Source organism: Eleutherodactylus coqui, chromosome 1, assembly GCF_035609145.1.
Source record: "Eleutherodactylus coqui strain aEleCoq1 chromosome 1, aEleCoq1.hap1, whole genome shotgun sequence".
NCBI lineage: Eukaryota > Metazoa > Chordata > Amphibia > Anura > Eleutherodactylidae > Eleutherodactylus > Eleutherodactylus coqui.
The window spans coordinates 148304013-148330181 of record NC_089837.1 but is presented as its reverse complement, the minus strand read 5'-3'; the positions used below and the strand labels follow the sequence as shown (position 1 = coordinate 148330181).

The window sequence follows — 26169 nt, the reverse complement described above, 5'->3', positions numbered from 1 at the left end:
AGAAGAAAGTAGTTCGTTCATTGTGGGCCACACGCAGGCGGGCCGGATACACCATAGAGTATGGTATGGCGGCCTCTCTCAGGCGGTGCTTGACTGCTACGAAGGATGCTCTGGTTTTCTGCAGGGCAGCCGAAAAATCTGGGAAAAGAGAAATGTTAGCGTTCTGGAACTGGAGGTTCTGTGCCCGCCTTGCGGCCTGAAGGGCTATATCTCGATCCTTGCTGCTCAGGAGTCTTGCCAGCATCGGTCTTGGGGGGGGCTCCTGGAGGTAGGGGGCGGCCCGGGACCCTATGGGCCCGCTCGATGGCAAAGGCCGCTGTAAATTTGGCCTCTGGCAAAAGTTCTTTCAGCCATGTTTCCATAAATGAGCAGGGGTCTTGGCCCTCAGCGCGTTCCGGTAGTCCAATTATCCGAAGATTATTTCTGCGCAGTCTGTTTTCCAGATCATCCGCTCGCTGGAACCAGGTATTAGCTGCTTTGTCAAGTTCTGTAAGTTTATCTGGTATTGGCGCCATGGTGTCTTCGAGTTGCGATATACGTGTCTCGGCCTCCCCCACTCTGCTTCTGAGATTTTGCATGTCTTGCCGTATCAGGCCTACATCTATTTTAACCTCCTCAATTTTCCCGGTTAAGGAGGTGGTGCTGGTCTGTATAGCCTCTAGGAGCTGCGCTGTGACTTGTCTGAGCGTTGGTTCCCTTTCTGTCTCTGGGGATATTGCTGAGCCAGAGGCCCCGTTCGCGTCTTCATCTGGTCTGGGTGGTCGACGTGGGGTATCTGTTGTTGGATCGAGTGCGTAGGCCTTAAGGCGCTCTGTTATCGGTGGAGGGGTATTTCGGCTCATCCTGGACGATTTGCGGCTTCCCCGCCGACGGGAGGAGGAGGGCGGTGGTATGTTTGCGGTCTTTATGCCCTGAGAGAGCTATGGAAAATTTCCTTGCTGACGAGGGTTTGAGATGTATAAATACACTCCGCTGCTGTGGAGCGAGCGGCTTGGGATAAAGAGGTTGTCAACCTGCTTGGTTTTGGCTGGTTTTCAGTTGTGTATTCAATATTTGCTCTTTATCGCGGTCGGGCTTGCCGTTGAGGGTCTCTTTAGGTTATATAGGCAACGGTTATAGTGGTCGGAGTTCACTTGGCGTTCTGTGTTTTGGTGGGGTGCCAATGCCTCCCTGATCGTGTACCGGCACCTCTTTTGCCGAGAAAAGCGCGGGTTGTGTGTCCGTTGCAATGGCGATGCGTTTACGGGTAGGCGTTGTAGGCGGCCGCTTAGTGGTTGCCCGTACCAGGCTAGAGGATGTCTGGGCACGTGGGGTGTAGGTTGCCAGCAATGCTGGTTGTGGGTTAATTACCCGCTTTAGTGTTGTTGTCGCTGTGTGGTAGCTGGCAGGCCCCTTATATGATTTGGTGTCATACGCCCGTTCCGGGCTGCAGTAATGTCCATGTGAAGGGGGTTCCACTGTGCACTTTATAATGGGCAGGTGCAGGTTGCTAGCAAGTCCCTGTTATGGGATGCCCACCCGTTTCAGGGGTATTCCCTTTATGGGGTGCTTGGCAGGCCTTTAGTGTGCCTCTCGTGCAGGGCTGCTGTTGGAGCTGGGGGGGAGGGGACGTATCCCTCTCGCTCTCTGGTGTCCAGGGGGGGCAATCTGGTGGAGTCTGCGGTGGCTCCTCTCTCCCCCCTCGGTGTCCCGCCGTCCCCCACCAGGGCCTCCCACGCCGGGCTGTCTGCTCCGGGATGCAGCGCCGGTCGAGCGGCGTCTATCCCCCACCGGGGCCCCGCCTCCCTCTTTACGCCGCGGGAGGTCTACGGATCCTCAGGGCCGTGATGCCGCGGCTCTCTGCTGGCTCCCGCCGCTCTCTTCCGCCTCCTGGGCTTTGCCGCTCACCTCTCCCGGGTCTTGATCCTCCCGCCGAGCCCCTCCTGTGTATCGGAGCTGCGGAGCGCGCGCCGTACCTTGCAGCCGGAAGTGCCGGCGCCGGGTCTCTGGCGGCAGGCCCGAAGTTGGTGTCTGCCGAGTTTCGCCGCCGGGTACTCGCTGGAGCTCCCTCGGTCCTCTACAGATGTTCCCCCGTGCTTGGGTGAGTTGTTCCGCAGGTTAATGGAGTCGGGCAGTCAGAATGGGTGCAGGATGGTGGGGATCTTCCCGGAGCTCCAGTTCCGTGCGACCTCACAGCATGGCTGCTGGACACGCCCCCGGATGTACATTTTTAATGTCTGCCCTGCCTCCTCTTATTGATGGCTATGGACAAGGGGTGGGGAGAGGGCGGGCGTATTCCCAGCCCAAAAGATAGTTCCAGGACTATCTTTTAGACCCGACGTTAAAACGCCTGGCGCTATATTGGTTTTGTCGGGCGTTTTTACGTCTCAGAAATACGCCCGTGTGATCTGATGCATTGACATCCAATGCATGAGATCACAGAGCATATCGTCCGGCCGTGAAAACGGACGGCCGATATGTGCTTATGTGAAAGAAGCCGAAGACTGATGTGTTTTCCCTGCTTGGTGCTTACGTCATGAGGGAACATGGGTCAGTTAGATGCAGTTGAATGCATCACATCTAAAATGATCTACACTCAAATTATGACACACAGGTATCCGAATACATGTGAAATCTCAGTAGCAAAACCGTACCCCCAATATCCTGCTGCTATAAACTGTTGTACAGCATAATTAACTCTACAATTGATTCATATTCCAAGCTCTATGTAATAAGTGAAGCCTTATTAAGGAAGGGTTGACATGCAGTGATTTTGTTACTGTGAGGTTAAACTCCCTCTGTCAGTAATCAACGGAGTACCATCCATGTCCTGTTGAAGTGAATAGGGCTGAGCTGCAGTACCAGACACGGCCATATGTACAAGAGCAGCTCTGTATCCAGTAGTAAAGTCCATTTTTACTTTTTCTTTCTGCTCTTATCTGAGTTCCGAACTCCATAGAATATCACAATGATGGTTTATCTTAAATTAGGCCATTCATTTTATATGCCGGAAAATATTAGTTTATCGCAAACTAATACAATGCATTACCTTTATTGCATGTAAAACGTGAAACAAATGTATGGCAAACTGTAGTAAAAATTGACCATTTTACCGTTTTCTTTCTTTGAGTTATTCTATATCTTAAACATCAATATTCTGCTTTCTCTGTGTTCATAAATGAAAGGTGATGAAGTCTCTGTACATTACGATCCGATGATTGCCAAACTAGTCGTGTGGGCAAAAGATCGGCAAGCAGCGCTGACCAAGTTAAAGTTTTGCTTGCGGCAGTACAATGTAAGTAAATTTTCCTTAATCTTTGAAGCAAAATACTTTAAAGGGGTTATGTTAAAATCTTTTCCACAGGATAGAGTATAACTGTGTGATTGGTGGGGTCTCACCGCTGAAACCCCTACCTTTCCTGAGAATGCGTCCTATGTTACCCCTCTTCTTGTCACTGTAGAGTCTCTACTCCCACCTGCAGTGATGTCAAACTGAATGGAGCCCTGGTTGCAGCCGGCACGCCATAAATTTTAATGGCGCTGAGGGCAATTGCCAAGTGCTTGTACTTCATCTCTGGCAGTCCCTTTGAAAGCGAATAGAGCGGCACTATGCATGTGCTACTGCCTCTCCATTTAATCTCCTCCCCATTGCTCCTCACTGAAGGGCTTACTATCCCTCCGTTCCCTACCTGCAGTGAGGACATGGGATCATAGGGGATGGCTTTAGATTTTTGGATAACTCCTTTTAATATATTGGTTTAGCTTATTAAAACTGGACTATTGTTCCAATTGATGCATAATACTACAAAGAAACATGAGCTATTACATTATATTGTAAATTATATCTAACGCTGCATAAAGCTTTTCATTGATTTTAAACTGCTGTTGTCCCATCATACTAAAGGATGTAGAAAATACTTGGATAACAGCAACTAGAGACAGTCTGCCACTGCTAAAGCAGATAAAATCTTGGGGATGCTGAAAAGATACCAAGGTGCACCTGATGCAACTGATTTACCAGAATTTGCTTGTCTGCAAACACCTGGAATATTTATATACAAAATGAAAACGGGCAACAAAAATAATGGGCTAGGCACATTGTCTGAGCTGTATACTCCCTCCGCCCCCCTCTCCCGTAAAAGACAGTAACTAGGCAGTGCTACAAAAGACATAAGGAAAAGGCAAAATAAGGAGCATAATTCACAATAAAAATATATTTATTAATCACTAAAAAGTTTAAAATACACAAAAATGACAAGACACCTGCATACTACAAGGTAATAGCCATATTATATCAGCAGGGCGTAGGGTCCATGGTCAATAACTGTAATATAAACACATGCACAACAATGTCTATAGGTAATACAATATCTGGCCCAAAGTGCAAATGAAATCATACAGCAAAGCTACATACCCATAAATAATATTGCACTGCACCCTGATGCTTGTTTTGAGGTGATGGTCAGCAAGTGTGACTCCATTAAATAGCAAACACCATGTCACATGACCTATATAAAGATATAATGTATATACTTGAGTATAAGCCGAGTTTTTCAGCGCAGAAAATTGTGCTGAAAAAGCCCCCCCCCCCCCCCCCCGGGTTATACTCGAGGGAGGTAAAAAAATAAAACAAAAAAAACCTCAATACTCCCCACCCAGCCGGTGTCTGTTACCGGCACGATGCTCTCCCCGGCGGTGCGGTAAGCTGTTTCAGTCTTCTCCCCGGCTTGGTTTTGAAATCCCCACCGTCAGTGCTGTGATTGGATTGAGCGCTGGCAATGATATCTTTCTGAATGGCTGTGATTGGTATATCGAGCGCCGGCTGTGATTGGCTGGTGCTCAATTTAATCACAGCGCTTCCTCACACAGCACTGACTGTGGGGATTTCAGAACCAAGCTGGGGAGAAGATTGAAGCAGCTTGCCGCACCGATGGGAGTGCATTGCGCCGAGGACACAGCCGCCGGCTGAGAGGTGAGTATTGTCGTTTTTTTTTTTTTTTTTTTACCCAGTGTATATACTCGAGTATAGCTCTGCTTATGCTGGAGTCAATAAGTTTTTTACCAGTTTTTTTTGTGGTAAAACTTATTGTCTTGGCTTATACTCGGGTCGGCTAAAACTCGAGTATATACGGTAGATGGATAAATAAAAATACATAAGGGAATAATTACGATGAGTGTATGATAAAGTGTAAAAGACATGACCCTCTTTTACAATTGAAACACTGGCATGATGAGAATGATTCCATAAAAATAAGGGAGAGAACTAACACTCTATAAATGAAAAAGAAACAGCAAAAATCGGGGGGAAAAAAATGCATAAAAGCATTTAAAGGGAATGTGACATCAGAAAATGGCTTATTACATCAAATGTTTTGTTAAATGTGTTTTTTAAGAATTCTTTGTGATTAAAAAAAATAAAATAAATTTTCGGTCGCAATCTGTATTTAAAAAAAAAAAAAATTATGTAGGGCTTCTTTGTGTCATTTAGGGAAGCAGCGATCCTCCAGTACGTCTGAAATGGTAAACCTCACATCGCAGTCGCAGGCACCTCCTACAATGCTTTTGCCTGCCCCATTGAAAACAATGGTCAATGCGTTCTGAGGGAACGCCCAATGATAGGACATGCTGTGTTTTTTTTGTTTTTTTTTTTTTTTTTTTTTTTTTTTTTTACCCTGCACACCGAGATTTGTGCATCTCACAATGCACAAATCTCGCATGATCTTCTCAGCTGTGTGAAAGCGGCCTAAAGGTGCTTTTTACACAGGACAATCTGTCGGTCAACAGATGCCTGACAGATCGTCCCAGCGATATTGTTCCTTTGCTTTTACACAGGAACGAGCATCGCTGACTGACTGACAGTGGAGCGGAGCGGGCCGGCCTGCCTGCCTCCATTCACAGTAAGCAGGCAGACATTCATAGTGGAACGACTGCCTGTTTACACGGTACGATACGTCGTTCAGCTTTCTGCATGCAGAAACAGACCGAAGAACAAGCAGTGAGCAACCTGTTCGTCGTCCGGTCAGTGCATGCATTACACTGAACAGTAATCGTTCAAATGTTCTCTGGATCGTGGGAATGCAAATGATAATTGTTTAGTGTAAAAGCACCTTAACATCACTGGCAGGATTACACTGAAAGGTAATTACCTGTACATATCATAAAGGATCCACCATTCACAATAGGTGATCAGCTGTGACCATCCCTCCACCCCCACCCCCGCCCCCTTCCATTCCTGCAAAATGACATCTGCACAGAGCATTTCTAGAACAGTCTCCCATACAAGTCAATGTGTCCTCATCTCCATTGTGCGACTGTTTGTTGCGTCCATTAGGGATTATGGTACCCAAGCTGACTATCCACCTGCATTCTTTCTGTGCCAACAACTTTTTGACATAGCCCCCTCTGTTGCCAGGACATATTACATCAGTACCACCAACATTAAAAGAACTAGGATCACAGCCATATAAGGAACTTAAGTGTCTGAGAATTGTCTGATGCTGAGTTGGCACAACTCTTGACTGCCGCACATGCTCACGTATCCGTAATTTTCTTGCTGTTAAACCAATATGGATCTTCGAGCATGCACAGGTGGAGCTGCTGCAAAACATAATGTAAGATATTAATTCTCTATTTCCCATCTACTGAAATAAAATGATCATACACTATATGTTTTTACAAGATATGCAGTCGCCACAAAGGAAACTACCCCTCGGTGCGCTCATCCAAAACTGTTTTTGATTGGGATTTTCCACTGTGTAATGGCTTCTCACCAACAGGTCATAGATCAATTGGAAATATCCAAAAATTCAATCCGATTGGTGTTATATTTATAAGTTAATATTCAGCTCGTTATCAGTGAGCTGATTGAAAAACTCAATCAGGACCCTGCTAAGTAAATAGCAAATCATCAGTCTCCACCAGCACTGCATATATAAATATGACAGAAAGCGGATTGCTGAGCAGTAAGGGAGAATCCCCAAATGCTGGTGTGAACCAGCCCTAAACAATGCTTAGATGATGTCTTAATGGGACTTAGTCATCCGATTTGTAGCCAGCACTCACCCACAGTTCTTCCTGATATCCTGTTTTTTTGTTATGCACTTATGCCCTAGTAGGACATATAGATAAATGCCAATTTAGACTGGATGAGTGTTGGGCAAATGATGCTCGATACTCGTCTGCGCACATACTCGCTCCTGTGCTCCTACACGGGAGCTAGTATCCATTGGCTTACAGCAGAGCGGCTGCAGGAGATTTTACTCCTCCGCCCCTCTCCATTGAGTTAACATAGCGGCTGTTCAGTACTGAGCGATCAGTTCATCGTCCATCGTTTATGCAGCATAAACGGTGGACAATGAGCTGAACGATGATCCTTCAGTACTGAATGGCTGCTATTTACACTGAACAGCCACTATTTTAAAGGAGATGTCCCGAGGCAGCAAGTGGGGTTATACACTTCTGTATGGCCATAATAATGCACTTTGTAATATACATTGTGCATTAATTATGAGCCATACAGAAGTTATAAAAAGTTTTTTACTTACCTGCTCCGTTGCTAGCGTCCTGGTCTCCATGGTGCCGACTAATTTTTGGCCTCCGATGGCCAAATTAGCCGCGCTTGCGCAGTCCGGGTCTTCTGCTGTTCTCTATGGGGCTCCGTGTAGCTCCGTGTAGCTCCGCCCCGTCACGTGCCGATTCCAGCCAATCAGGAGGCTGGAATCGGCAGTGGACCGCACAGAAGAGCTGCGGTCCACGAAGATAGAGGATCCCGGCGGCCATCTTCAGCGGTAAGTATTGAAGTCACCGGACCGCCGGGATTCAGGTAAGCGCTGTGCGGGTGGTTTTTTTAACCCCTGCATCGGGGTTGTCTCGCGCCGAACGGGGGGGGGGTTTAAAAAAAAAAAAACCCGTTTCGGCGCGGGACATCTCCTTTAAGTCAATGGAGAGGGGCGGTGGAGTAAAATCTCCTGCAGCCGCTCCGCTGCAAATGCAACGATACTAGCTCCTGTGCAGTAGCACGAGAGAGAGCATGTGCGGGGACGAGTGTCGGGCATCGTTTGCCCAACACTTGTCTCGACTAAATTGGCCTTAAGAGTTGTCTTCATGAGAAAACCCCATCCATTATCTGCCTTAGGTGGGGCTCACACGGTCACATGATTACTGCATATTACGCATTCGCTGTATGCTGCGTGATATGCGATAACTCACAGGCAATCATTTAGATTGCCTTACTCAATTCCGATCACATTAGCATGTGGAAATGCGTAATATGCAAGCGCAAAAAACGCAGCCTGTTCTATTTTGCCATGTATATACGTGAGATAGAGCTCATTGTTCTTTATGAGAGGGTATATACGCGCCCCCATACGCAACTACATTAGAAAAAAAACGGTGTACTGCACATGACAGCATAGTGAGATATGCTGTCTTGCACAGTACAATTTTGCCGCCATATGCAGCAGTACGACGGATTACCGCCAGCTCCACAGCTGTAAAACACTGCATGACCCCCGCAGCGGTTTACGCTCACGGCTGTGTGAGCCTGGCCTTAGCTGCAAGAAAATTGCGCTGCACTTTGCTGAGATTACTTTGCTTATAAAATATCAAAACTAATGAGTTTTCTTTTAGACTTCATTTTTACAGATGGTATCTTACACGGTCTTCCTGTCATGTGCATGAGGCTGTTTAAAACTAATGATAACATGTTGTATGATTGATTTGTATCACTGTGACTGTGGTAACATTTTATCTTTTAGTTCAGTGAATTATGGCTGCAGCCCTTGTTTAGGAGTTCAGCTTCTGGTATTATTTAATAGATCATGGTGTAAATTAAAGATGCCTTTACACTCTTCCATAATGTACATGATTCCACTAATGATGTGTCATAAGTGTGTATAAATATGCATGCCTCTTCGGATCGATTTAATTTAAGCCTGAAGAAGAAACCTACGTAGGTATCATATCTACGAGATTACTTGGTTTCTCCTTCTGGGAACAATCACATTTCGCTCTACTGGCTAATACAGTGCCTAACTTTTATTTCCGGCGTTTTCACGGCCGGCTCATATACGCTTCCATCTATGCAGGTTTTAACATGGCCTGATCTTTGTTCTCATGGTGGATAGGTCATTGCCAGTGACTTCCCATCAAAACAAACATGTGCACTCCACAAAGTTGAGTTTACATGCTTATAGTGGAGCTGGGAGAAATGGCGTTCATCAGTGCTCGTTCGCCTGACTGTTATTTCTTGCATATTGAAGAAAAGCCATACACAAGAAGTTTGACATGAGCTTTGTATTATCACCTTTTACACTTTGGATTAGGCAGACCTTATTGATAATACTCATTTTAAAGTTGGTAACCTTGGCGCAGGGGCACTATGCATAGCTTGCTGTATAACCTGTTCAGATTTTTTATTTTTTTTCCATTATATTTTAATATAACCCCTTAGTGACGTCACTATATAGTGTTTTCACGTCCTGCCATTGCAGGACATGTATAAAGGGAGATCGCACGGCTATCTCCCTCCATACATCACGGGCGCCGACTGTTTATTACAGCTTACACTCGCGAGCAACAGCTCCGACGAGCCACGATCTTGTACATAAGCAATGAACACACTGATGAAACATGTACCGAGCATCTCCCTAACTTTACTGTGTAAATATATATGAATGTTGGAGAACAGATACCTGATCCCTACTTGTGTGTTATTGTATACAACAACTCCCCCCAATTACTGATCATTTCTACCTGATTTTGTAGTTTCCATTTATTTCAATCGACTTATAATTGTAATAGATTTGAAACGGTGTATTGACTTAAAGGGGTTGTCCTGCGCCGAAACGGTTTTTTTTTTTAATTCAATAGGCCCCCCGTTCGGCGCGAGACAAACCCAATGCATGTGTTAAAAAAAACACAAAACGTTTAGTACTTACCCGAATCCCCGCGCTGCGGCGACTTCTTCCTTACCTTACTAAGATGGCCGCCGGGATCTTCACCCACGATGCACCGCGGGTCTTCTCCCATGGTGCACCGTGGGCTCTGTGCGGTCCATTGCTGATTCCAGCCTCCTGATTGGCTGGAATCGGCACACGTGATGGGGCGGAGCTATGCGATGACACGTAGAAGGGGGGGGGGAGCCAGAACACCGCTCGTGCCGAGACCCAAGAGAAGGGAGAAGACCCTTCTGCGCAAGCGCGTCTAATCGGGAGATTAGACGCTGAAATTAGACGGCACCATGAAGACGGGGACGCCAGCAACGGAGCAGGTAAGTGAATAACTTCTGTATGGCTCATATTTAATGCACGATGTATATTACAAAGTGCATTAATATGGCCATACAGAAGTGCTTACCCCCACTTGCTTTCTCGGGACAACCCCTTTAAGTAACTGAGATCTCTATCTGTTAACCATTTGCTCTTGATTGTGTTCGCATTTCCTTAATTTGCTTTCTCTATCAAGAACTTTAGTTTCCTCAATATTTTTTTTTTCCAGATTGTGGGCCTGAGCACCAATATTGATTTCCTTCTCAGTCTGTCTGGACACCCAGCGTTCGAAGCAGGGGATGTTCATACAAACTTTATTCCCCAGCATTATAAGGAACTCTTTCCTCCTAAGAAAGGAACCTCTGATGAGATGCTTTGCCAGGCTGCACTAGGCCTTCTTCTGAATGAGCAGCTGTTAACCCAGGAGTTTAATCTACAATGGGAAGGTTTGTTGTCTGTTACTTCCAGAAGTGTAAGAAATTAGTATTTTGCATCCACCATGCCTACAGCCAATGTAGTATTCCAACCCGTGCAGCACAGAGTTTGATGGAATACTCCACTTCTGGGTTGATAATAATGGGATCTGACATTGGCTTACAGAACTGCCATTCTTTGGAATGGATATTACTAGGCTATTTTTAATGGAATGCTAGGTCATGGACATATTTGACCAGATCATCCATGAAATGATAAAATTTAACATTTTCCTATTTTTTTTCTTTTTTTTTTGTAGATCGATTTTCTCCCTTTGCATCCAGCAGTGGTAGACGAATGAATGTTCTATATACTAGGAACCTTTCCTTGATGGATGGAGAAAATAGTAGGTGCCTTGTTTGTGGAACTGCAAGTGTCTTGGACATGCGGGCATGCTTTCTGATAGTGGAGAGGGGAGAAAGCCAATGTCATAGCATCTTATCTTCCTGAGAACAAAAGGATCAGGCAGTTGAAATCCAACTGCCCAATCCTTATCTGCCCCGACAGCTGCTGCCAGGGCATGTTGGGAGGCCACCATAAACATTAGATGATCAGTCAGTCAGTTATGCCAAGCCAAAACCTGTGTATGGCTAGCCTTGCAGTCACACACAGGATTTTGAGAAAGAGGATGAAGGACATGGTTAATTTACCGGGACACAGAGAGAAACTCGTTATAAAAATGTGACTTCAATAGGCTGTATTTACACAGACAAGTGTGAGATCAGCCCAAGAAAATTGGACTGATATCAAACTTGTAGACCTGTTATTCTTCAGCGGCTGCGATGTGTTTGGCTTTAAAAACGCATTGCATCTCTGTACATGTGACTTTTCATGCAGGTGGAGAAAATTGCATCAGACTCTCATGCAAAACACACATGGCATATGAGTGCAATGTAATTTTTTTTTCACACATCTGTAGGATATGATGAGCAATTCTTGAAGAAGAAAAATCGCCCAACAATAGGATATGCTGCAACTTTTCTATCTTGGACTGAAATAATGGGTTCTGTACTTGTACGGTTTCTGTCCATATTGCATCAGATGGAACTCGCACAAGTGTCTCGCCCATATTAATACAACCGGAGACAAAATGGGGAAAAAAGGAGAGGAGAATTAGGGTGTGGTTGCTAGGATTTCTCTCAAATTTTTGTGTATGCTCTATAGTATCCTTTCAAATGTCACCAGATTTTTGATATTCATAACAAGTAGAGATGAGCGAGCACGCTCGTTTAAGGCGGCTGCTCGAGTAACTGATGTCTCATCTGAGATCACTCTCTACCCCCGCCCCCCCCTCCGCTGCCCTCCCCGCATGGTGCTCAGACGAGTAATCAGTTACTCGAAAAGACTGATGCTCGAGCATCAGCCTTAAACGAGCGTGCTCGCTCAAGACTGATGCTCGAGCATTAGCCTTAAACGAGCGTGCTCGCTCATCTCTATGAACAAGGTTTAGTGGACCACTGGACTGAAACCTCAAATCGGTGTTGCCGCCTGTGGTGATTTCCTGGCAGGTTTATGAACAATTTAGTTATTGTGTATTGTCTTTTACAGAAGTGGACATGAAAATAACTTATAATCACGATGGATCATATGTTATACAGGTAACTACAGAACAGAAGTGAAAGTTCTACTAGAGAAAGCGGTTGAGTATGTAATTTGGTTTGTGTATTAAATATGATATGCTAGTTCCTGGGTAGCCACATACACCTCCATGCAAAGAAAGTATGTAATAGTCACTCCTCTTTCTGGTACCATTTTAATCTACACAATTAAGTACTCATAGGGTCATGTGTGGCACAGAGTGTTAAGACAGCAGAGATGCAGTCCTAAGCTCTCGCTCACGACCTGAAGGTTGCAGGTTCAATCCCGGCTCAATGTTGACTCAGCTTTCCATGCTTCTGAGGTCTGTAGAATGAGCATGCTGGGGGTTATTGAAAGATGACTGGGGAAGGCAATGGCAAACCACCCCGCATAAAAACAGTCTGCTGAGAAAAACATTGTGACGTCACTCTAGGAGTCAGCCATGACTCAGTGCTTGCACCAGGGGACTTTACCTTTATAGCTACTCATGTCACAGTATAGCCAGAGGTGCATGATACCATTAATAATGACATTCTTAATGACTATGCTTGCCAGTGGTTCTTCAAGTCTATTTTCTAGAGCAGTGTGGTGTGTAGCCCTGCAGCAGGAAAAGGTAAGTACTAATATAGCACTGTATGGCCATCTCTATTTCCTTATATAGGCAGAATGGGGGTATCCTGACTCCTATATTGCATTTCAGAAAGAGTTAGATGAGGTGGCCATGCATGAATGCAGCTATGTTGAATGTGGTTGAATGTAGTTTATGGGAGTAGTGAAACACTTGGCTGTTCCAGCATCTCACATAAATTGCGATACGGGCTGCCTCGTGCATGCGCATGGTCTTTTCTTTTGGAGAAGAAAGGAACCCCTATTAGTCCAGTAGGTTCCATGACTCCCACCTATCAGACACTTACAAACTATTCTTTTAACCCCTTCATGATGCAGCCCCCTTTTTCCCCCCATTTTATTTTTTTCCTCCCCCCCCCCCCTTTAAAAAAAATCATAACTCCTTTATTTATCCATCGACGTCGCTGTATGAGGGCTTGTTTTTTGTGTGACGAGTTGTAGCTTTTTGTCTTGTTTCTATGACGCACTAACTGCAACAAAAATGACATGATAACTTTATTCTTTGAGTTAGTACGATTGCTACGATACCAAACTTGTATAGTGTTTTTTGTTTTTTTTTTATTTAAGACATTTAATTTTTTTCAATTATTTTTTGCGGTCATCTTGTGCGCGCAATAACTGACAGCGGCATTTAACCCCTTGAGTGGCACGCCCGGAAATTTTCCGGGACGAGCTCCACTGCTCATAGCAACATAGCCCGGAAGATTTCCGGGCTATGTATCACTATGGGAGCTGCAGAGCACAATGCCACAAGCTGTGACAGTGTGCTCTGCCTGCACAGTCCCACAGAGAACAAAGCAAGGGCTTTGAAAAACCAGCAGAAGATATTGCCGATATGCCGGCAATCTCCTGCTTTGTTTACAGGTTGCCATAGAGACCATCGGCTTGTCAGAAGCAAGCCGATGGTCTCTGTGGCAGGGAGAGCTAGCGCTTGGCTGTGAGAGGACAGCTAGGTACCTGCTCTTACAGCAGAGATCAGAGAAAACCTCCGATCTCTGCTGTGTTAACCCTTTACATGCTGCAGTCTATGTGACTGCAGCATGTAAAGGGCTGTCACTGCAGCATGTAAAGGGCTGTCACCATCGGACCCCTGGAATGTGATCAGGGGTCCTGATGGGTCCCTGTGGAAGTCCCCTAAAGGGACAAAAAAAAAAAATTTAAAAAAAATTAAAAAAAGTTTAAAAATTATTTAAAAAATAATAAAAACACTTGTCTCCCTTTACTTTGTAAAAAATCAAAACTACAATCACACATGTGGTATCCATGCGTCGTAATGACCCAGAGAAGGAAGTTAATACATTATTTAACCCCTTAATGACATGGCCCCTTTTTTTCTTTTTTTCCCCATTTCTTTTTTTCCTCCCCCCTGTTTAAAAAAACACAACTTGTCCCGCAAAAAACAAGCCCTTATATGGCCATGTCAATGGAAAAATGAAAAAGTTATGGCTCTTGAGACGCAACTGCAAAATTAGTTGAAATTCAATGATTAGACCATTTTAAAAAACCTGCCCTGGTGGGCACGACAGGGTGGTAGGAAACCCGCCACTCAAGGGGTTAAAGGCATAATAGCAGCGAACGGCCGATCGCAGCTATTGCCCGCGGGTGTCAGCTGTAATAAACAGCTGACACCCGCGCTGTATGAAGAGAGGTCGCCCCGCGACCTCTCTTCATACATACCCTGACGCTCCAGGACATAAATGTACATCCTGGAGCAGGAAGGGGTTAATATGCTATAAATGTCTCTGATGTGAGTACCCCTTTGCATTCTGTTGTAGCCCTTGAGATTAGTTTAATTTGACCAGAAAAGGTCCTGCACCCCTGCTTAAGGCTGGATTCACAGTCCTTTTTTTTTCTGAAAGGAAAAAGTGTCACTTTTTGGTGTATTGACGTAGTTGAATTTTTTTCCCGAGGGGGAAACTTCAACCACATTTTTGCTGTAAGTCAGTAATACAGTATGATTCAGGATGCCATGCTATAAGATATGGGGTTGAGTCAGGAACAGTGCCTGAAAAGTAAGAAACAAACAATTCCTCGGAAACATTTTGTGACCATGTACAAGTGAGTACTATAAAATCTGCATTAGAACGATTTTGGCATATTTTGAAAAAAACTGTTCCCAGTTGAAGGATATCCCCCCCAAAGAATTTATGCTATATACTATCTTTAAATACCATATTGGCTCCCATCCAGCTCAAGACACCTTGAGTAACCGAACGCTGCGCCATCTATTAAGGCCAGTTTTAAATGTGGGAAGAGTAGATGTCAGTGGAGTTCAACCATCAGAGGTGCGCAACTAGTTTTCAATCTAGAAGTAACAGGGAAAAGTTCACCATCAAATATTTTTCTCTGAATTGTACTTCAAACTAATTTGATGTAATTTGTTACATACAGCATGTGAGGAGGAGGGTTCAGAATCTCAGCTGTGGGTTAGGCCAACACAAGTACAGTATTGGGAAAGGCTGTGTAGGGTCTCCCACCATTGTGCCAATTTGCACAAATGTGACGAGTAACATATTTCCATCATACTGATTGATCGCGTCCCAGAAAAGTAGCAATAGGTTTGAGGTGTTGTGCAAAAGGGAAAGCTACTCTCTAAACTACAGACATTGCAGCTGAATGGTCTTAATGAGATGTCAAATACAGTACAATAAAATGGTAGTAAATTATATATTTTCACGTTTATTTAATACTTGTTAACATTTTTTTTTCTTTTTTTAATCATCCATATATTAGTTATTGGATTTTTTTATGTGGAGAGATTCTGTCTTTATATGCACTTTATTTCTAATATAATCTAGATATCTATCTATAGGTAGAAAGATAGTGTATTCTATAAGAAATACATAATGTATCTTTGTGTATATAATAATAATCTTTATATAGCGCCAACATATTCCGCAGTACTTACAAGACAGGGGAGAACAGAAACAAAACTACAGTTACATAGTAATCAGTTGATAAGGGTGAGGGTCCTGCTCCAATGAGCTTACATACTACAGATAATGGGGTGAGGGTCCTGCTCTAACAAGCTTACATACTACAAGTAATGGGGTGATACAGAAGGTAAAGGGCTGGAGATGTGCATGGTATGGCGAGATGGAGAGTGAGGGATTCTATACACATAGACAATGGTCAGGCCGTATAGTGGCTGAAGCGGTATGACTGCGGGAGGGGGGGTTAGTTGATTGCAGCTAGCAGGAACTGCAGTCAGTAGAACGGGGAGCATGTTATCAGGTGGAGTACAGAGGGGTTTGGTTTAGGGGATATGGTAGTTTTGTGAGTCAGGGATTGCCCAGATAGCTGCTCTGGAGAAGTCTTGGCGGTGGGAATGAGAGGTTGAGTAAAGGGGCGCTTAATCTGATTTCATTAGCGGACTGGCTGGTGGATTGAGATGAGGGAAGCAATGTAGGGCGGCGCAGTGCTATGGAGAGCTTTGTGGATGAGGGCGGTAAGTTTAATGAAGGGCAGCAAGTGCAGTGACTGGCAGAGGCGTTCGAGGAGCGGATGGAGAGGAAGATGAGCCTGGCTGCCGCATTCAGGATAGATTGGAGGGGGTAGAGTCTGGTGCCGGAGAGGCCGATCAGCAGTAAGTTGCAGTAATTGAGCAGCGAGTGGAAGAGCACAATGGTGAGCATTTTTAGCGTGTCCACGGTGTATATGTGTAGGAATATATAAGTATTTATCCTCCAGCATATGTCAGCAATTTATTAGAATATTTTTCATACTGGCGACATTGTTCTCCTTTTCACACCCACTCCACATTGTTGTTCATACACATTTCTGTTTGTATATTTTGGATACATAAACTGTTACAATTTGGGTGCTGTATCCACACAACGTGGATTACACCAATGCAGGGACACCTGCTGGTCACAGTAGGTCACTACATCTAAAGTGTTTTACAGCGTTTTTGTGAGCGGTTGCCTACGTTTTTATAGCATGTTTTGTGCAATAACGCAGATAAAGCAAGCTGATGGCGTCACCATTTTTCTTGATAACGCTGTAAAACGTGCTGCAAAATGGGATGTAAAGCGTTTTAGTTATAAACCCTACGCTAAAACTCTTGTCTGAGAAGCCCCATTGAAGTGAATGGAGGCTTAGTGGAGAGCTTTTAGTCCACTAAAAGCTATACAAAAACACGTGTAAGAGAGGCCGTAAACTTGTAAGATTGAAGAAAGTGATTTACATTCACTTTGTTGCATCCTGATCCTGGCACTCAGTTCCACAATCTAGTGATACAATATCTACAAACATTGTTTCTTGTGTTTGGAGTTCGGTTTTTTTAATCACTTTTGCTGTCTCTTTGTTCCATGACGGTATTTGCAAATCACAGCATGGTTTTGTTTTTCTTTCTCTTCATTCCTGCGGATTTCCATAAGGGAAAAAAAAAAACAAAGGAAGGACGTAATTTAAAAGCGGAAAAAAAAGAATAGTAAATGCCCGTTTGAAAATAAAAACCCAAAGTTTGATCTTTCTGGCTTTTTTTTCCACTCAAAAAAAAAAACGCCAGAGAAAGGACAGTCTCAAGGAAACTCAAGTTTGATAAGATTTTCTTGTATTTGTGTTACAGATTCATGACAGAGTCTTGAAAGTGTCTGGAGAACTTGTGAATGAGGGCGATGTGACTTATGTGAAATGCTCAGTTGATGGAATGTTTTGCAAATCCAAGCTTATCATCATAGATCACAATATACATCTTTTCTCAATGGTAAGAACTATTTTGCAGTCTGGGCCAATATTTAATACAGCATTATATATACATGCAGTCTTCCAGACTAGAGAACCAATTTGTTGCGAACCCTTATTCCCCCCCTGAAAAGAAAAGCAAAAAACTGGAGTGTAAGGGAAGCTGTAGTCTGATGTCACAGCATCATCTGTCACCATGACTAACTACGTAGTTGTTCTTAGAGTAATTCATGTGTAAATAAAGTCAGAATTTAAATCTTGACAATTTATTGCTTTCACCACCACCCCTCCACCCTTCCTGAAATCCAGTACTCATATTTACTAAACTGTAATTATCAAAAGGAAATATCACTAACAGATTCGTTGGTTCTGCATGTATGATAGAAAAATCCTTAGGGCTCATGTCCACGGGCAAAAGAAGAATTAAAATCCGCAGCAGATTTTAACTCTTCTCCTGCCCGCGGATCCGCACCCCATAGGGATGCATTGACCACCCGCGGGGTAGATAAAGACCCGCGGATCGTCAATAAAAGGGATTTTAAAAAAAATGGAGCATGAAAAAATCTGGACCATGCTCCATTTTCGTGCGGGTCTCCCGCGGGGACGGCTCCCGCGGGCTTCTATTGAAGCCTATGGAAGCCGTCCGGATCCGCGGGAGACCTAAAATAGGAATTTAAAAGAATTTACTCATCCGGAGCGGGCGGGGAAGGTCTTCTCTTCCTCACGGCTGGATCTTTCTTGCTTCGGCTCGGCGGATGTGCCCGGCACATGCGCGCGGCACGTCGGTGACGTGCCGCCGGCGTGACGAGTTCATCCGCCGGCCGAAAAAAGATCCGGCCGTGAGGAAGAGAAGACTTTACCCGCCCGCTCCGGATGAGTAAATTCTTTTAAATTCCTATTTTCAGCGCTCATGTCCGCGGGGCAGGAGGGACCCGCTGCAGATTCTCCATGTAGAATCCGTAGCGGGCCTGATTTTCCCCGTGGACATGAGGCCTTAGACATATAAAATAAAAGTACGCAGAGATATCTACTTGATTTTAAAAGGAACCTGTCACGTCCTCACAGCATCCTAAACTAAATAATGGTGTAATTGGGGGATACGACAGGGAGCAGGGTGAGGTTTTTTTTTTAATACTCGCCCGCTTCTGTGATCCAGGGGTGTCCTCCTCCAAAGTCAGTGCATGGCACGAAAGTTTGACATAAACTCGTATAGGAGAGCATGTGCACAGGAGTTGGATTTTTGTGGTACGCACTAACTTCAGAGGGTGATGGTGCTGCATCATGGGAGTGGGAGAGTATAAAAAAAAAAATGACTCCCTAACAGCATAGTTTGGGGTGCTGTAAGGATGTGACAGCCTCCCTTTAAATAGTTCTCAAATCAAAACCAAACATGGCTGTATAAACCAAACTTCTGTTCTATTCTTCTGTTGCATCAGATATACAGATCTGTTGCACTATAATTGCGGTCTCCATTATTCATGTTTAAGTAGAAGGAACCGTTTATTTGATAGCTGAGGTAATCATCATGGATCAAAGCTTTTTGTCAAGACCTATTGAAACTAATGGCACATACTGTATGCATACCACTTTACTTCTGTTTATCCTACAGGATGGTAGTGTGCAGCTGGGGATACCTGTTCCAAAATTTCTATCCGAAGTGAGCACATCAGGGAGCCAAGGAGGGGCAGTAGCTCCGATGACTGGAACTATAGAAAAGGTAGAAGTCTCTGCAATAGAACGTACTTGTGCAATTACATGTAGCAACTAGAGTGGCTCTGGCTGAAGTGACTCTTATCCCTCATGTTCTACTGTTCATCGTTACGATCACACTGCATTCACAGGTTCCTTTCACTCTATTTTGGACAAGAATACTATAGTCTTCAGCACTTCTCTTGTCTCTAAAAATACAAGAACCCTTTACCAGTAAAGTTATTTGGGATCCAACTATATCCCTTTAAAAAAACAGATGTGACAAAGCTGTGCTGGCCTCATGCACTGCAGCAATGGTACCTGTGTTAATACAACCTAAATGCAGTATTGAAGTATAAGAAACTACACTGTATGGCCGGCTGCTTTTTATGTCATCCACTTTATACTCTTTGTTCGCAGGTATTGGTAAAAGCTGGTGATAAAGTCGTAGCTGGAGATCCTTTAATGGTCATGATTGCTATGAAAATGGAGGTAAATATGCAATCCGTTACGGACTTATCAGCTGCTCCATTTAACTGTTAAGTGTTCACATCCCATAACAATGGAAAAGATTATGTAGTGCATGCATATTCCGCAGTTTAGTATATAGGTTCACCACTTGCATCGGGCCCTGTCCCCAGAGGTCCTCACAATCACTGTTTTGCCTATTAATATATTTTTGGAGTGTGGAAAGAAGCTGGACTACCCTGGGAAAACCCACACAAACATGGGGGTAGTATATAAATTTCATGCAGATGTTGCCCTTGGTTAGATTAGAACCAATGGCTCTGCAAGGCAACTGCTAACCACTGAGCCATCGTGCTGTACACCTCATATCTGTAAATCCCTATGTCCTGCTGTCAGTACATGTATGTTTGTGCTTTAACAGTAGTGCAAGTTGGGCTTCTAGGGAGGGGTTTGTGATCTCTGTGTATCCCCTGGAGTGTGTGTTCCAGAAACCACTAGTATCCAGTTTATGTACTAGTCAACTGTGGGTGTAGACAAGACTGAAGTCTCACTATTCCCTATAGCGGGGTGACTAGAATCAAGTTACTAGACTCCCTTATGTAGATACTTGTAACCAGTCATGTCGTATGATGGAAGGGCAGAAGGGAAAAAGCTCCTCTTTTAATTGTGACAACATTGAAGCGCATTTACTAAAGCTGTCTAAACATTAGTGCAAACTAAGGCAGTCTTAAAATGTGCCAGCTTCAACACAGCTGGATGGTAAATCTGTTGAATTTTAAGTTTATACCACCTATTACTTGGCTTAGTTACTCCCAAATTTTGTGGCAATATAGGCCACACCCCTTTTTTTGGACGAGTCGGAAAGAGCGTTTGAAGGTGTATAAATGTGGCACAGCATGTTAGACAGTTTTCTAGTGCAATTTGTTACAGACAACCGTCCTATTTTGAATGGGTAATCTGAGTTTAGTAGTTGAGCTAGTATTGTGTTTACTCTCTATAGCACAAAGGAGCAGATTCATGAAGACTGTCTAACAGAAATACTGTCTTGCCCATAGCAACCAATCACAGAGCAGCTTTCATTTCCCAAGAGCACTATGAGGAGTGAAAGCTGCGCTGTGATCGCTGTAGGGAGGACAACAAAGGCAGTCTTTTGTTTTAGACCGTTTCCTAAATCTGCTCCTTTTACGGTTTGTATATGCCGCAGCTGAACATTTAGGCACACAGGTGCATTATCATTGGGATTCTAAGTTTAAATCTGTCCAGGACAAAGCAAGATTGAAATACATATTATGTTAAAAATCTGTATTTACTCTTCACAGCACACAATACGAGCACCAAAAACTGGTACCATCAGAAAAGTTTATTTCAAAGAAGGTGTCCAAGCCAGCAGGCACGCTCCACTTGTACAGTATGAAGAAGAAGCAGATTCCGATTAATTTCCATGAAATATCCTCCGCTTGTGTTATTACAAGACTTCTGAAGACATTGGTTCTTTGTGGCTGTTACTTTATATGTTTATGTACTGTTTTACAAACAGAAGACCAAGAATAAAAGTACAGTTGATTTAGGCCTCATGTCCACGGGGAAAATCAGGCCCGCTACGGATTCTACATGTAGAATCCGTAGCGGGTCCCTCCTGCCCCGCGGACATGAGAGCTGAAAATAAGAATTTAAAAGAATTTACCTATCCGTAGCGGGCGGGGAAGGTCTGCTGTTCCTCACGGCCGGATCTTCTTTTTCGGCCGGCGGCACGTCGTCGACGTGCCGCGCGCATGCGCCGGGCACATCCGCCGAGCCGAAGCAAGAAAGATCCGGCCGTGAGGAAGAGAAGACCTTCCCGGTCCGCTCCGGATGGGTAAATACTTTTAAATTCCTATTTTAGGTCTCCCGCGGATCTGGACGGCTTCCATAGGCTTCAATAGAAGCCTGCGGGAGCCGTCCCCGCGGGAGACCCGCACGAAAATGGAGCATGGTCCAGATTTTTTCATGCTCCATTTTTTTTAAAATCCCTTTTATTGACCATCCGCGGGTATTTATCTACCCCGCGGGTGGTCAATGCATCCCTATGGGATGCGGATCCGCATGCGGGAGATCCGCTGCGGATCTTAAATCATATTTTGCCCGTGGACATGAGGCCTTATACTATTACCTGATTCTATTATGACAATACATGGGGTACACTAAAAAAAAACCTGATATACTGTGCTATGGCTAGTGCATGACCTAAGGGGGCAATGTGTGAAGAGAATCCGTGGCAAGTACCACTTCCTTGGGCCCTTCAGAACTGGAAGGCCAGATTCAGACCATGCAGTTCTTTTTAACAAGACGTAGAAACAAAAGAAGTCATTCTTTATACGTTTCCTTCATTTTGCATTCAATTCTGGCTGGGCCAAAAACTGAAAGAAAAGGTGTAAGTGAATCCAACCCAAGGGCCCTTTTACACGGAGCGAGAAATTGTTCGAAGGAGCAAACGAGATTAGAGTTGTTTGCTTTAAAATGCAGTCCGTTTAGTCACAGATAATTGTTTTAACATTTTTGTGTTGTTCGTTCACTCGGTCATTAGTCGCTCAGGGACTGTGCCAGTGACTAGGAAGGACTGAGCGATCGCTTTTTATGTGTAATGATTTGTAAATGATGAAACAATTATTTTTATGTCTGCATAAAATGAATGGCGAATAAATTAACGTTCCTGTAATTATTGGCTGTGCTCGTACCGGTGTAGTTTTTCATCTGGCGCACAGAGGTGCCCACCAGATGAAACCAATGTATTACGAGGTTGTGCTGCTTCATATATTTGTCTCTGGTAAACGGGCGCACAGTTTACTTACAAGGGGTTTATGCTTGCCTATTCCTCCCAAGGCAGTCTTACCCCATCCTCTCCTGGCTCCTCTAGTTCCCTGGGTCACCTCAAGCCAGATGAATCTTCTCTTTCCTGTTATGTAGCGTCCATTCTCAGCATTTTGCTTCATGCAGGTCCGTGTATACTATGTCAGTATGCCTAATGACAAAACCCCTTTAAGGGCGCATTCAGACGACCGTATATCGGCCGCGTACTCACGCTGGCTGATATACGGTGTCCCTCTCTGCAGGGGGAGGAGGCTGGAAGAGCCGGGAGCAGTGGTCTAAGCTCCCGCCCCCTCTCTGCCTCCTCTCCACCCCTCCTGCACTATTTTCAATGAGGAGAGGTGGGGCGGGGCTGAGCTAATTCCCAAAACTTAGCCCCGCCCCTGTCCCACCTCCTCTCATTGCAAATAGTGCGGAGAGGGGATAGAGAGGAGGCGGGAGCTCAGAGCACTGCTCCCGGCTCTTCCAGCCTCCTCCCCCTGCAGAGAGAGATGCCGTATATCGGCCAGCGTGAATACCCGGCCGATATTCGGTTGTCTGAATGCACCCTTAAACAGCTAATGAAACTCCGGTCTAGGGAAATTGCCCCACTGTGTTTTAAACCCCCCTAAGAGACACTCCAGTGTGAAGATATGTTTACATGTATCAGGTATATTGCAGAAATTTCTGCAGGTGGAAATCTGTTCCACAACTTCTGAAAGCTGTGTTCAAAATAATGGGATGGTTGCAGGAGTTTCTGCAAAAAATCTGCCATGTGAATATACCCTAAAAGATTTCCTGCCTTCAGTCCAGCTTCCTAGATGCACTGCCTTTCCAGTGCACTTAATCCCAGCCAGTGACCTGCTTGCAGTTCTTGGCAGTAGAAGCCGCTGCCTGAGAGAGCAGTGCACCCCTCCGGACCCTCCGTTAGGGCGGTTTCACAGACTTTTCTTTTCCTTATTTTAAGCTGAAGCCAGAAAAGGATCGAATGCGAAATAGAAGTTCTTCCTTTTTATAGTTTCCATTCCTTTTAAATCCACTTCTGGCTTGGAATAAAAATAATCTACATGGCAAACTGTATTTTTTTTCCCCAAAAGAAAGTGTAAAACCACCCTTCTAAAACAAATGTGCTTTATGGAAATATGCAGAACAATCCTTATCCTACACAATCACCCATAGTGAAAACCTGGCGCAGCTGAAATAGACTGGAACCAGAGCTGCGAGATGGGAGTCTGAATTAAATGTGATGTTTTGGGAGAACAAGACCTTTCTCAACTATGCATGGGAAGGCCCTTTGCCAAGAAAGATTGAAACTCCTTTACTGACGTGGGTTACTTAAAGGAATTCTGTCATCAGGTTCATGCTGCCTGAAGCAAGAACAGCATGAACCCAGAACAGGCCTGTTGCCTTTGTGGGTGTTTTATTCTACAACGCTGCTGCATTTCACGATAGGTTAAACATTCAAAGTTGACTCCGATCTTCCTGCAAAGTCATGAGGGTGGGGCTACACCGCCTCTCCCCGCCTGCAGACTTGACAGCTCTTTCAACTTTTGTGCATAGGGAAAGAGCTGTCAATCTGCATGCTGCAGGTAGGGAGCAGCCTCCGTCATTTGGAGCTAAGCTTGGAATCCAAATAGAATATTTGGACAGCACATGGCCTGAGAACTTGCCTGTCTCACTAAATCAAGTAATCTCGTCTCTGGACATTCCCACCTATCACACACACAGACTGTTCACACTCAGCAATTTATAGACTCCTCCTAGTCCTCTCCTTTTCCCACGATTTGACTGTCCAACATTAAAGGAAACCTCAGAACTAGAGATGAGCGAGCATACTCGCTAAGGGCAATTGCTCGATCGAGCATTGCCGTTAGCGAGTACCTGCCCGCTCGGGAGCAAAGATTCGCAGGGCGGGGAGCGGTGGGGGAGAGCGGGGAGGAACAGAGGGGAGATCTCTCTCTCCCACCCGCTCCCCCTGCTCACTGCCGCAACTCACCTGTCACCCGCGCCAGCAACCGAACCTTCTCTGCCGAGCGGGGAGATACTCGCTAAGGACAATGCTCGATCGAGCAATTGTCCTTAGCGAGTATGCTCGCTCATCTCTACTCAGGAGCAAGGAGCTCTCCCTGCTGAAGCAGACTGCAGTAACTTTGCACACGCTTAAGGGTGCTTTCACACTAGTGCTGGGGATTCTGCCTTCCTGCTGTATTCAGGGAGCAGGAAAGGGGAATCCCCCCGGCCACACAGCACCATGTGGACCCCATTGACTATAACAGGGTCCACCCGCTTTCCGCCCAGCTTCCGGTATTCACAGCTGGATCTGCAATGGAACTTAACAGGAGGTTCTAAATGCAGATGTGAAACCGGTCCCAAACACACTTTCTACAGCGGTGCTATAGGTGTGGCGAACGTCTATGCAGAATAACACAGATTTCCTCCATTACAAGATCATGCTCAGAACTTACTACTCCAACCCTCACTATGCCAAACAATCTTATTTCACCACTCGTCTTTCTTATCCAATAATCCAAAATGACCCATTGATACTTTTCACTCCCTCCTGAGCCCTTAAATGTAGTCACCTGTGACAGATCTCAGTGCTAAAGACCTGGCCCCTTATTTCACAAGGGAAATGACAGCCATCAGGACATAATCTCCCAATTCCCAGGTAGCTTTCATGTCCTTGCCTCCCACACCTCCTCTAGTTCCCCTTTACCATCTGACCCAATAACAGAAGGCTCCAGTCTCCTCTTCTCGCCCTACTACCTCTACTAGTGCCCCTGTTCCTTCACACCTCCTCCACTCTTTCTTCTCACTACAATATTTAACCCATCTCTTTCTTCTGGTATCTTTCAGTCTTCTTTTAAACAAGTCATAACCAAATTACTAACAAAAACCATATCCTGTCCAATCTCTGATCTACGCTTCTTCTCCAAACTCCTCGTACACTTGGTCTATCCATCAGCTCTCTTCTTGGTTTTCCTACTCCACAGTCTACAGAAACCGCCTTTATCAAAGTGTCAAATGGTCTCCTGACAGCTAAATCTACAGGCAACTACTCCGTCCGGATTCTTCTGGATGTCTCTGCGGTATTGGACCCCACAGATCACCAACTCCTCCTCCGTATACTTATATACTGGCGGCACTAAACTTATTATAATCACTTTTAATACTAACATAATGCAAATAAAACTAAATCACGCTCACGCCAGGCTCCGACCACACAGCTGAGGCATACCATGTGTCGTTCTCTGCAAAAGAAAAAGTGTATGCAAATGTGTGCTTATATAGGAAACCGTAGCCGGCTGCTATCTTCTGTCCTGGGAAAAACCAGTATGCAGACGTAGCGGCCCATGCTATACTTTGTAATGGAGAATGCCCCAGAAATGGCAGACCTATTTGTCTATGGTTCGGCAGAGTTGTAGAACGATAGTTACATCGAAGGGTTTCACCCTGTCCCACTTTCCAAATTTGGGGTGGAACCCCTGGATGGAGGCTTAAATGTGGTGTCAACTGGCCTTGAGCTGTACGGTGAAGCTGTGATGTGAACACAGAACGACACTAAATCCTGATCCAT

General features: G+C 44.8%; 1 protein-coding gene across 1 annotated transcript in view; it reads left to right on the top strand.

Annotated features, from left to right (window-relative positions):
- The window catches only part of MCCC1 (methylcrotonyl-CoA carboxylase subunit 1), a 42556-nt gene extending 20087 nt beyond the window's left edge, over nt 1-22469 (top strand). The window contains exons 12-19 of the mRNA XM_066601599.1: nt 3165-3274; nt 10477-10693; nt 10981-11067; nt 12270-12319; nt 17497-17634; nt 19222-19329; nt 19722-19793; nt 21089-22469. Of these exons, the coding sequence (XP_066457696.1) occupies nt 3165-3274; nt 10477-10693; nt 10981-11067; nt 12270-12319; nt 17497-17634; nt 19222-19329; nt 19722-19793; nt 21089-21205 (899 nt within the window). The 3' untranslated portion in view covers nt 21206-22469. The remainder of the gene's footprint in view (nt 1-3164; nt 3275-10476; nt 10694-10980; nt 11068-12269; nt 12320-17496; nt 17635-19221; nt 19330-19721; nt 19794-21088) is intronic.
- The last annotated feature ends 3700 nt before the right edge of the window (nt 22470-26169 follow it).